The sequence below is a fragment of the Erinaceus europaeus genome, chromosome 10 (genome assembly GCF_950295315.1).
Source record: "Erinaceus europaeus chromosome 10, mEriEur2.1, whole genome shotgun sequence".
In the NCBI taxonomy this organism is placed as follows: Eukaryota; Metazoa; Chordata; class Mammalia; order Eulipotyphla; family Erinaceidae; genus Erinaceus; species Erinaceus europaeus.
Window position 1 is genome coordinate 92,171,985 of NC_080171.1, and position 12,660 is coordinate 92,184,644.

At 39.5% G+C, this 12,660-nt stretch overlaps 1 protein-coding gene across 1 annotated transcript in view; it reads right to left on the bottom strand.

Annotated features, from left to right (window-relative positions):
- C5 (complement C5) overlaps positions 1-12,660 on the bottom strand; it is a 94,695-nt gene that overhangs the window by 13,835 nt on the left and 68,200 nt on the right. The window contains exons 27-31 of the mRNA XM_060200064.1: positions 11,337-11,432; positions 9,820-9,991; positions 6,441-6,649; positions 3,646-3,798; positions 550-612 (exon numbers count right to left, since the gene is read on the bottom strand). Of these exons, the coding sequence (XP_060056047.1) occupies positions 550-612; positions 3,646-3,798; positions 6,441-6,649; positions 9,820-9,991; positions 11,337-11,432 (693 nt within the window). The remainder of the gene's footprint in view (positions 1-549; positions 613-3,645; positions 3,799-6,440; positions 6,650-9,819; positions 9,992-11,336; positions 11,433-12,660) is intronic.

The following is a 12,660-nucleotide window of genomic DNA, read 5'->3' on the forward strand; positions in this document are numbered from 1 at the left end:
TGTGCATATATGACATAGACATATCTTTATGGTTACATCGCTATATAATTCCCACAAATGAACAGAATATACAACAAAAGTATTTACATAATCATTTTCTTTTCTTTTTCCAACATGGGTATCACTTTAATTAGGAAATGTTGATTTATGGGATTGTTGTTGTCATAAGGGCACATTTCTACACTTCCCAAGATGGCTGTCAGCACACCTCACCCTCCACCAAACTGTCACCCTTCTCTAGCATAGGATTCCCTAAACCCTGACTTAGCACCTCTCTTCATTTTTCTGAGGCCCCAAATCTTCTGCCATAGACCACAGTCCACTGATGTTTCAACCCATATTATCAACAAAGCCTTTTTTCAAAAAGAAATTGTGAAGACAGTCATCAACATAGCTAGAAAGAACATGCAAATGGACCCTATTGTAGTCAAGGTCACCTAAATCCAGATTTCTGCAACTCTGTAGCCAAATGCCTAAATTTTCTTGATGTTTTCTGGTCCAAACAGACATATAACTCCCAGTTATACTTGCTTTCAATGAAATACTTACATGTACTGTAGCCAAACCATTGCTGTAGCCAGTACTGACAACAAGGTCATCATTGAGAAGCACCTGGAGAAGTGGATAGTAAATGCTTTTAATCTCATTTGGTAGAGAGGGAGGAGAGAGAAATAAAAAGAAAGGGTTAACACCTGCCAATCTTTCTCTTAGAGCTCTTGTGAGATTAAATGGATAAGACATTGAATATCAATGCACATAGGAGGCACTAAAAACACTGGAATCTACTCTTTGCCTTCTCTGAATTTTTAAGATGTCTGAGACCTCTCCACTAAGTCTATAAAACCAACATGTCAGAGGATACTTTTGGTTCTATTTTCATTAATATGTGGTTATAGTCAAACTACACACATCTCCTCTTACCATCAGAATAAATTCCTTTCAGTGTCTAGTTTGGGTATCCTATGTGTCAAGAGTGTTTTCATTAGTACCAATAACAGGAAGTTCAATACAACTCTAGCATGGGTGTAATCTGCCTTTCTTCCTCTCATCTTCCTGTTTGCACCCCTCTCTTACCCCTTCTTTCCTCCATTTCCCACTGGTCTCCGTTGAATGAAACCCTTCAAACTCTGTCCTAGTAATCACCCTAAACTCCACCCAGGTATCCTATGTAAACCTGCCAATTGCTTAAGTTAAGTGCAGATGCTCTTCTTCCCAGTCTCCTAGGAGGAACATGAAAACATGGGGTTAGGGTACGTAATTTTTTCCTTCCAGAAAAACTCTATCATGCAGATGTTCTCAGATCTGTGGGAAGCCTGGGAGAGATGCTTCTGAGAAAGTGACAAGAGTAGTCTTTCCTCACTCCAAGCTGCTCCTGCCTTTCCCTTTAGTTAGCACTTCAGTGCAAAAAGGATTTTCCAGTAGAAAAAAAGATTGTCAGTCTTTCCCACAAATTTTAGAAAATGCAGGTAAGTAGGTCAACTTTCATGGTCTCCCTGACATAATACAACAGCACTTACTAGAAAGTCAGTACACTGAGATGTCTCATGAGAAAATAATTCTATGGACAAGTAAACTGACAAATAAGCTTGAAGAATGTTGTACACTGTGCCCCAGCCCTGCTCACCTCCTCCATTGCCCATCCCACTAAAGTCATCATCCTGAGTTGCATACAGACTAAAGTTGGGAATATTGACTGGAAAACTTAGTTAGCTTCATTTAAAGTAGTTCCCCACACTTGACCTTTTTTTTTTCTTCATGCAACACATTTTAGAAAATGATGGAATAGAGAATTTCACACCATTTAAAAAATTTTATATTTATTTATTATATTATTTATTTATTTTCCCTTTTGTTGCCCTTGTTTTTCATTGTTGTTGTAGTTATTGTTGTTATTATTGATGTTGTCATTGTTGGATAGGACAGAGAGAAATGGAGAGAGGAGGGGATGACAGAGAGGGGGAGAGAAAGATAGACACCTGCAGACCTGCTTCACCGTTTGTGAAGCGATGCCCCTGCGGGTAAGGAGCCAGGGGCTCGAACTGGGATCCTTACTCTGGTCCTTGCGCTTTGCACCACGTGCACTTAACCCTCTGTGCTACCCGAATCCCCAATTTCACACTATTGATAGATAAACAGCCCAGGTTTTACATAATGGTAGCACCCTGGGCTGAGGTTTAAATTACTTTAAGATGACAAAAGGCCTATTACAGAATTGCCCCTGTCAAGCTTCAAGGTACCTAAAATGAGTCCACCATGATCCTCAAGCCAAAGGCTATTTAGCGGGTGAATCTCTGGTGGACTCTAAATGTGGGAAAGGAAGCACACTTACAAACAAACACAGATGCTTGTAGAGGCCAAGCACAAGCTCGGGCTTAAGAGAACATACACTAATCAAGGACTGTAACAAACTAAAAACGCATGTCATTACCTAACATCCTGTTGTTGGCAGGGCCACAAAAATTTCAGTCTTCACTCTTATTTTATTTCTGCATGTTTGCAGACGCTTCTCTCACTTTTCAAAGTCATTTATTTATTAATATGAGAATATGAAAGAGACAGAGACCAGAGTATAACTCTTGCACATGAGGAGTTCAGAGCCTTGGATTCATACATGCAAGTCACAGAGCCACTTCCCCAGGTGCAATACATGGCTTTCTGTACCTGGCATGTTCTTCTATTTCTTTACTTGGTTAACTTGTTCTACTTTATCCAGACTTAACCATTTGATTGCAGCTGACAAACTCCTCCTACCTTCACCGTAGGTCAGGAGGCTTCGTTTTATACTTCTTTGTCTCTAGCCAGACTACTATTTTTCACTGTCTTTGTTTATTATATGTCTATTTATTTGAACACTCATTTAATTATTATGAGAGAGAAAATGATAAGGAAGGAGAGAAAGGAACAGAGTCAATTCTGGCATAAGGTGATGTTAGGAATTAGTGGTATAAACAAATGTATGCCCTAAAAGGCTGAGCTATCTCCCCAACTCTCCGTGTCTATTTCAGTAACGGTATTTCTCAAGCCCCACCCCCAAGAACGAGTTTTTTGTACTTACTACTTCTTCTCTTTTCTATTTATTTAGATAGGCAAAGGGCATGTGAAATAGACCACACCACTGTAGCTTCCTTCAATGTGGTAAGGGGACCAGCCCAAACTATCCAAAGTGATCTATTTTGCCTGTCCTGTACTTACTTTTGAATTTTAGAAACTAAGATAGGGAGTCGGGCAATAGTGCAGCGGGTTAAGTGCAGGTGGCGCAAAGCGCTAGGACCGGAGTAAGGATCTTGGTTTGAGCCCCTGGCTCCCCACCTGCAGGGGAATCGCTTCACAGGTGGTGAAGCAGGTCTGCAGGTGTCTATCTTTCTCTGTCGTCCCCTCCTCTCTCCATTTTCTCTCTGTCCTATCTAACAATGACGACATCAATAACACCAACAATAATAACTACAACAACAATGAAAAACAATAAAGGCAACAAAAGGGAAAATAAATATAAAAAAAAGAAACTAAGATATAGCAGACATCATGCTTATAACAAAACTAATACTTATTATATATTTGACTATGTAACATTTGTAAAATAAGGTTGGAACAGATTTATGTTCAAGGTTCCTCTGACTAAAAAAATGCTAAAAGTTCATCATTTACCTCTAATGGCTTTCCAAGGAAGTTCTTCTCAGTCATCTTATACTGGTAGATGTCACCTTTATTCTTGTAAGAAACTTTGATATCCATATTCAAGCGGAGTTGTTTAGCCAGGAGTGAATATTCTGTCAAGCCTTCAATGGCATTAATTGTATCCTATCAACAATCCAAAAGGGCACAAAAATAGGCTTAGTTTATTTATATACACACCCTGTTTACAAATGTCTTTCCTCCCCTTCTCCTTCCTTCCATTGATCCTTCCTTCTTTTTTCTAAATTTTTATATTTATTTATTTCCTTTAGTTGGCCTTGTTTTATTGTTGTAGTTATTATTGATGTCGTTGTTGTTGGGTAGGACAGAGAGAAATGGAGTGAGGAGGGGAAGACAGAAGGGAAGAGAAAGATAGACACCTGCAGACCTGCCTCACCGCCTGTGAAGAGATTCCTCTGCAGGTGGGGAGCCTGGGGCTCAAACTGGGATCCTTCTGCCGGTCCTTGAACTTTGCACCACCTGCGCTTAACCTACTACACTACCACCGACTCCCACCTTCCTTCCTTCTTATGAGAGAATGAGACACAGACATTGCCCTTTCATCCATGGAGTTCTACTTGTTTTGCCTTTGATGCTTTCATGTGGTCTTGGGGATTGAACCTAGGGCTTCACTCATGCAAGGTAAGTGCTCCAATACCATCTTAGCCCTACAAATACTCTTTCTTCTGAGTGGGTGGGAGAGTGCTGTCCAGAAATGAAACTCCAGCTGAGTGAAGTAAGCTAGTTTCAAGTCTCCTGTGAAGATAATAGGGAAGCCCCCTGCTTCCCACCACATCCCGTGAACCCCCACATGGATGCTGCTGTTAGTAGGGAGAGAAAGGGAATGCAGCTTCCTGTTGGGATTCTTCACATAGCCTGAGTGTGACCACAGGTAAAAAAAAACTCTGTAGAATACATCCAACTGCTTGTATAACTATCCTTTTCTCCTCAGGTTTCAGATGAAATACCTTCACCATAATTTCATAAAAATGCTCTTTCTTCCCATTATTTTCCTTGAGCCCTTGAGAGCACCAATTTCAATTTGTGGTACTTTTATGTATACTTTGATATTGGCCTTCTTCACTGTAATATAAAATTCACAAAGTAGGCAGTATACATTTGCACCCAATACTTCGGTAGATAATACAAATGGAGCTCTATGACAGGTATTGTTACAGGCATAGTAGAATGGACTGAATTTGCATGAACATCATTTTCTTCATATGAAATCAATAATGTTAATTAGATAAGAGAGGTCAAATACATAACTACAGACCTTTCTATGTATGGCAACCCATGCTAACCAATAGTTCACTCTTTTTTGTAGTATGTTTAATCCCAAAATGAAACTCATTTGCCTCCTTGGATTAGATGATTAGTAAAGTAATCCTCTAGAAGGACCCGTCTAGCTCTAAATTTCACAGTTGGGCAGTAGTGCAGTGGGTTAAGCGCAGGTGGCGCAAAGTGCAAGGACTGGAGTAAAGATTCCAGTTTGATCTCCTGGCTCCTCACCTGCAGGGGAGTCGCTTCACAGGTGGTGAAGCAGGTCTGTAGGTGTCTATTTTTCTCTCCCCCTCTCTGTCTTCCCCTTCTGTCTCTATTTCTCTCTGTCCTATTCAACAACGATGACATCAATAACAACAATAATAACTACAACAATGAAACAACAAGGGCAACAAAAAGGGAAAATAAATAAATTAAAAATTTTTTTCACACACACATTGTTCAAACATGCAGGAGTCTGAGAAGATGCTAATATTTGAACTAAAAATTGAACATAGATCCACTTTATACAACTACCTGAAAATTATAGAACACACAGACTCCGAATTACCTTGGCAGACAGATAAGCATGCAACAACCATCATTTTTCTCACTTTAAAATTATTTTTTAGGGGAGGGAACAACAGCTCTTTTGTCTGCATAACAGTCACTGTTGATTATAGGAGATATGACATAATCGTTGGATAATCTTACTAGTCCTTTGTGGATCTTAAGAATCATAAAGGAATGTCCATCAAGATAGCTCTTCTGGGAGGGTGAATGCTTTGCTATCGATGTGACTCAGGTTCAAGCCTGGTGCTCAGTGCTCTTGGGAAAGTTTCACAGCTATGGTCTCTCTCTTCCCCTCCCCCCATATATATACCTGAAAAAAATATCCCTAGAGCAGTAATGCTCTGATATCAATTAAAGAAAGAAAAAAAAAAAAAAAAAAAAAAAAGGCTGGGCAGTGCCACACTAGATACAGCATACAAGTTACTATGTGTAGGGATCTGAATTCAAACCCCTTGTTCCCACCTGCAGGGAGAAGGGAAGCTTCATGAGCAATGGAGCCAGTGCTAAAGGGGGTCTCTTTCTCTCTCTCATATCTCCCTCTCAATTTCTCTCTCTAAAACCGAACCAACCAAGCCACTAGGAGTGGTTAATTCATTTTACAGGCACCAAAGCCTAGTGATAACCCTGGTGTCACTTTTAAAAATAAATTAGAAAAAAAAAGAATTATGAAGGAATTACTGAGCAAGGTATCAAGAGTCACAAGTTCTAATTTTGTCACTGTGTTAACTCCTTAAATGAAAACTCCCAGTGTTGATTTCCTCCTCTGTGTAAGATCGTCAATGCAGACAACCTCCAAAGATTCTTTGATTCTAGCCTTTTATTTGTATGTAGGCTATGACATGCTTACTTGGTAGACAAAAGCATGAGTATGAGATGTGTGTGGAGATAGTAAAAATGTCTTCAATAGGATGGAACGAAACAAAGAAACATACCTGAGTGGAATAAAAGCCACCTCCATACCTCTGCTCTTCAGACAGCCATTTGATGATTGGGTTAACATAACTCATCTCTTTCAAGTTCAGACTGGTGAGTAAAGCGTAGGCAGTGGTTTCTACCATACGTGCTGTACCAGTGTTAGGTACAGGGCTGCCTTGCTGCTCAAAATCCTCTTTCCAAAAACGATAAATGGGGTTTGGACTACCTGGACATCAACACATCACATCCAAGAAGATAATTAAGAATGTAAATTCGAGGGAGTCGGCCAGTAGCACTGTGGGTTAAGCACACATGGCACGAAGCACAAGAACCGGGGTAATGATCCCAGTTTGAGCCCCCGGCTGTCCACCTGCAGGGGAGTCACTTCACAAGTGGTGAAGCAGATCTGCAGGTGTCTATCTTTCTCTCCCCCTCTCTGTCGTCTCCTCCTCTCTCCATTTCTCTCTGTCCTATCCAACGATAACATCAATAACAACAACAATAACTACAACAATAACGAAAAACAAGGGCAACAAAAGGGAAAATAAATAAATATTAAAAAGAATGTAAATTCAACATAATAACTATGGGTTCTGGAAGTTTTTTTCCCCCTTCTTCTAGCCATGTTTTTTTTTTTTTCTTTTCTCTTTTGTAAGAATTTCCTCAAGGTGAAGAATATGAAACAACCTTGTTTTCTTTCCTTTTTTCTTTCTTTCTTTCTTTTCTTAAAAAGAATTTATTTATTTATTCATGAGAAAGATAGGAAAGAAAGAACCAGACATCACTCTGGTACATTACATGTGCTGCTGGGGATCAAACTCAGGACCTCATGGTTGAGAATCCAATGCTTTATCCACTATACCACTTCCCCGACCGACTGACTTTCCTTCTTTCTTTCTTTCTTTCTTTCTTTCTTTCTTTCTTTCTTTCTTTCTTTCTTTCTTTCTGTCTCTCTCTCTCTCTCTTCCTTCCTTCCTTCCTTCCTTTCTTTTTCTCTCTCCAATTTCTTTCTTTCTTTCTTTCTTTCTTTCTTTCTTTCTCTCTCTTTCTTTCTTTCCTTGCATTCCATGTATAAGTGAAACCACCTGGTATTCATCCTTCTCCTTTTAGCTTATTTCACTTAAAAGGGGAAAACACAAGATAAAACTTGGACAGGGTGTGGTGAACCGCAAAGTAAAGATCTCTGGGGGGCTAGGGGGTGAGGTAGGTGAAAAGTGCATTAGGGTGGCAGTGCACGATGGCAGGAAAGAAACCTAAGTTGGGAGTGAAAATGTTTTACAGATACCTGCCATGGGGAGATGAGAAAATGTACCTATGTGCCAACGACTGTACTATAAACCATAATCTCCTCAAAAAGAGACTTGAAAAGACTCAACATTATCTAAGACTATTTTTATTTATTTAAAAAGATAAATATGAAAGATCCATGCAAGTAAAATGCAGTGGAAAGTGCAGCTAATTGGCAATTAACACCCCAGGTTTCTAGCCCTTGCTACTGACTAATAGAACAACTTTTTATCATTATTACTATTACCACTACACAAAATAAATTGGAGAACCTTACTCAGTAACAGAGAAAAATAAATTACATCCTGGAAGTTGTGAGTTCACCCCCAAAGCTTTAGTTAATCCTCCACTCAATTTAAAACATTAAAGACAATCTCATATATACAGTATCTTTTATATATTGTTTTTAAAATTATTTGTCATAGTTCTAGTAATTTAAACCCATCAACTTAAATCCTTTTTGAGCAAGCTATTTTAAAAGTAAGGCATATTTGAAAATTATTTTAAATATATTTATTATATATTTAATTTGATAGGACAGAGAGTGATTGAAAACATAGGTGGGGATAGGGAGAGGGAAACGAGAGACATCTATCTGCAAGACTGCTTGACCACTACTGAAGCTCCCCCAAACCCCCGCACCATAGGTAGGGGCTGGGGACTTGAATCCAGGTCCTTATGCATGGTAATGTGTGTGTTCAACAGGGTGAACCACCGCTCAGCTCCTTTGAAGATAATTTTTTAAAGTCTTGATGGAAATATTTTTTTGAAAATGAGTCAAAATTTTGATGTGCCAGTTTATAATTTATAATCACATCATTTACATAACATTGGACATTTTTTAAAAACTCTCTTAGAGACTGTATTTAGAATGAAAGCTTTGGTTTTTAAAGATATTTCCAATTCAAACAGAATTTGAATCATTAAGTTGTCTCCCGGCACTTAAATTCTATGATTTTATGATCCATATCTTACAATTGCCAAGACATTTTCTCTTGTTGTTTTAAAAATACTGAACAAGTGGTTCTGAGGGATACGTTAAAGCTTAGTCATTTAAAATTATGACAGAAGTCAATATTTTTAGATGGTGTTAAACCTCATGTCAGATTCATTAAACTTTTAGAAAACCTCAGCTAAGAGAGTATTCAGAAGTGCTCAACTATGCCCGAGCATGTAGAGGGACTTTGGCCAGTGACCACTGCTACTCTCTTGACTCTTGTCAAGTTTCTTTACTCTTGAGGAGGGCTCTCTTGGTCTCCACAGCATCTTGATGTGGATGTGACCAAGGCATCTCCTGTTCTGGGTGGAATTATACTCAAACATGGTTGGGGGAATGGAGCCTGGATTGAGTTTCATTCAAAATCCATCCATTTGCTTGAGTCTTGTGCATGACACAGTTATATACAGGAGTTCTGAAGAACTCCATGATCATACCTGGTTTCCTCTCAAATCTCAATCTCTCTCTCTCTCTTACCTTCTGCTCCCTCCCCCATTTTCCCCCCTTAGCTTATCTCTGTCATCTTTAGTCACACTGGCCTTGTGGCCATTCCTGGAGCACAATGACCTTCCTCAGGACTTATGCATATGACACTTCTCTACTAGAAACACGTTTACAGATAGCAGCTATTGGTTTGTTTCCTCACCATTTTAATTAGGTTTCCTGACCACCCTGTCTAAAATTACCACCTACTACCTTGCTCTGTCTCCCTTTCTTGCTATATTCTCTAATATCAGTTAAACCCAACTTATTCACTATATGCAATGTTTTACTTATTATATTTCTCTCTCTCTAACTAGAACGTATGTTTATTGATGGCATGTATTTTTTTTCTTCTTAATTGTTTTTCTGTCTTATTTGTTTGTTTAGTCTCAGAGCCTAGAATGATGCCTGCTACAAAGAAGATACTCAATAACTATTTGTTAAGGAGTAAGTTAAAGTCCTGAATGAAAGAATGAATGACAGCACTTGCTATACTGTGTTGTGACGGTTTGTTCCTCAAGGGCAGGGGTTGTACCATATTTAACTTTGCAGATTACCCTCTTCCTGATTCAGCAAAGTCTATGTGGTTAGTAAATACTTGGCAAATGAATGTATGGAATAAATCATACCTTTAACCGAAGCTTTCCTCTTTAGGGTTGAAACAATTGAACGAAACTGTGGGTGAGTTTTATCTCCCAGGGAAAGAGCATAAGCAGAAATGGCCAATGTGAAAGTACTCTTGGTTGAGAGGCTATTTTCAAGCAGAAAGCTGTCAGCTTTAGTTAAAGCTCTGGTGATTTTCTGGAAAGAAAGGCAGAAGATACTTGAGTCTTCTTTGACAAGCATCAACTTACGCAATGATGTGAATTCCTCCTGGTCACACTATCACGGGACAGGGAAGAAGAAGGGTGGAAAGAAAATGACCTAATAGAACAGACAGTACCTCACTAATACAAATCCAGGAGAAGGATTAGTGCATAATCATGGGAGGGAAAACATGGTTGTCCAAATTGGATGAAGCTATTTGTTTCTGAGTTCTTACCTCTCCATTACAAGTTTTTTCCCTTTAGTTTCTGCTTCTTATTTCAGTTCTTTGCTCTGGGGGTGGGGTGCGGGGGACTAGGGGGTGAAGCACCATGTACAGACACAACTGTCACCATTCTCCTCTCAGCATCGATGAGCCAGATTCACATTTTCAAAAGGACTTAAAACAAAAAAAAAAACTAAAGAAATCCATAAATAGTGAGAAACAAGGAAAGTTGCCAAAGAACTTCTTGATCTTAAGGACTTCTGGGAAAATAGCCCCTCTTGCTTTGTCTGGAGACAACTAAAATGGTTATTTTGGATAAGTGGACTAGGAAGCTTGGTGCAATGCTGCTAACATCTTGGCTGGCTCCTTCTCTTCTAACTCCATCTGTCTCTTACTCTGGTGCTTCTAGCTGCCAACTGGTCCTCTGGGACCCCCCAGGAACTGTTTCTCATTAACTATGCCTTGCTAAATACAAGTAACACACCTCTTGAAATAAATTAGAAACATCATTTTGTTCAGTGGTTCAAGTCCTATAAATCCCTTCAAGTTTTTCCATTTTAATTCCTAATGTTGGTTTGAAGAACAAGTCTAATTTTCTTTTGACTTGTAGACAAGAATAGTTAACCTCAGGGATCTCTTCCCCTTGGAATTTTCTATATTGCAGATTCCACGTAAGTGAATCCTTTTTTTTTACCCACTCATCTTCCAAACAAATGAAAGAGTACTGTCTAAAGAAACAAACATGCTATTATATATCTTCACTGAATGTTTCAACTCTAGACTAATAGTAATATGGACATCATGTGATGTAATAGAGGTACATGAAGGAAGCTGGGAACTCTGGGTCTTTATTTCATCATAGTTAGAGTTGAAGTCTAGTTCCTAGTTTTATATCTCAGTAGTTTATGAGAGTAAACAATTAAATTTCTGTTCTTATAGGCCTCAGTTTTTCCATCTGTCAATGCGCAGGTTGGATTAGGTGGTCTCTAAGATCTGTCATTGCTCTAGAACCCTTTGCTTCTGAGTTAAAACTATTTTCAAGGTCTCCCCCCACCCCCACCCCAGTATGTGACATATAAATAGATGGTGACTGCGGGAGAAAGAAAAGTAGCTTACCAGCAATGGGCATATATCAAATGCCTTTCTAATCCCAATCACAGCAAAGGCCGTAAGATACAAAGCTTTCTCTTGGGCTTCAACAGGCAAGGTACCCTAAAAAAAATGTTTTAAGCAGAGAGTGAAGTGCTGTCTTTAAGGTGAAAGGACTTGGTGTTAATATCTGATTGGCCTAATTCCCTTTTCTCTCTTCATGCATTCCTACTGGGATGCTCATTGTTTGTTTCTCTTTTTATTTTCTTTGTTTTCCATTTCTATTCAAACTCTGTGTTTTTATTACTTGCGTGCCTCCACTTGCTCATCTCTGCTCTACCTCTCTGCCCCAACGTCCCATTTTATCCTCTCTCTCTCTTTTTTAAAAATTTAATTGCCACTAGGATTATTGCTGGGGCTAGGTGCCTGCACTATGAATCCACCCCTTCCAGTGGCCATCCCCCTCCACCCCTACTTTTCCTATTTTATTAGATAGAACAGAGAGAAATTAAGAGGGGTGGAGGAGACAGAGAGAGGGAGAGAGAGAGAAAGAGAGATAGACACTTGCAGACTTGCTTCACTGTTTGTGAAACATTCCCCCTGCAAGAGGGGAAGCAGGGGGCTTGAACCCTGGTCCCTGTGCATGGTAATGTGTGCACTTAGTTGGTTTCACTACTGCCTGCCCCCCCCATTTTATACTTTTCAGCACATTTAAATCCAACCTCTTCTTCAAGACCCCACTAAAATGTTACCTCCTCTATAGAGCACTTCCCAACCTCTGTTCACCCCTATGATTTCTTCAAGAATGTGACACTCACTGTAACACAATAGGATCATCCAAGAAATGCTCTCTGCTTAACCTACAACTTTTTTTTTTTTTTTTTTTTTTTTTGCCTCCAGCGTTATCACTGGGGCTTGGTCCACTGCTCTCCTGGAGACCATTTTTCCCATGTTGCTGTATAGGATAAAGAGAAATCCAGAGAGAAGGAAAAGATAAAGAGGAGGAGAGAAAGTCAGGCACCAGCAGATGTGCTTCACTGCCTGTCAAGCGACGCCCCTGCAGGTGAGGAGCTGGGGGCTCAAATCGGGATTCTTATGCCTGTCCTTGCACTTCGTGCCATGTGCCCATAACTCGCTGTGCTACTGCCTGGCCCCTTCAACTTTTTTCTTTGTGCCACTTACTCCCACCTATTTGAATGAGCCTTGGTCTTTGTCTACTTCAAAGCACTAGGCAAGATCTTTGTTCCCTTGGAATACAATCATCTTGCTTTCCTCCTACTTAGTTTCCAGGAGCCTAGTAAACTCATTGTTTCCAATTTGCCTCAATTTAGGTTTAAGTCTTCATTGTGAG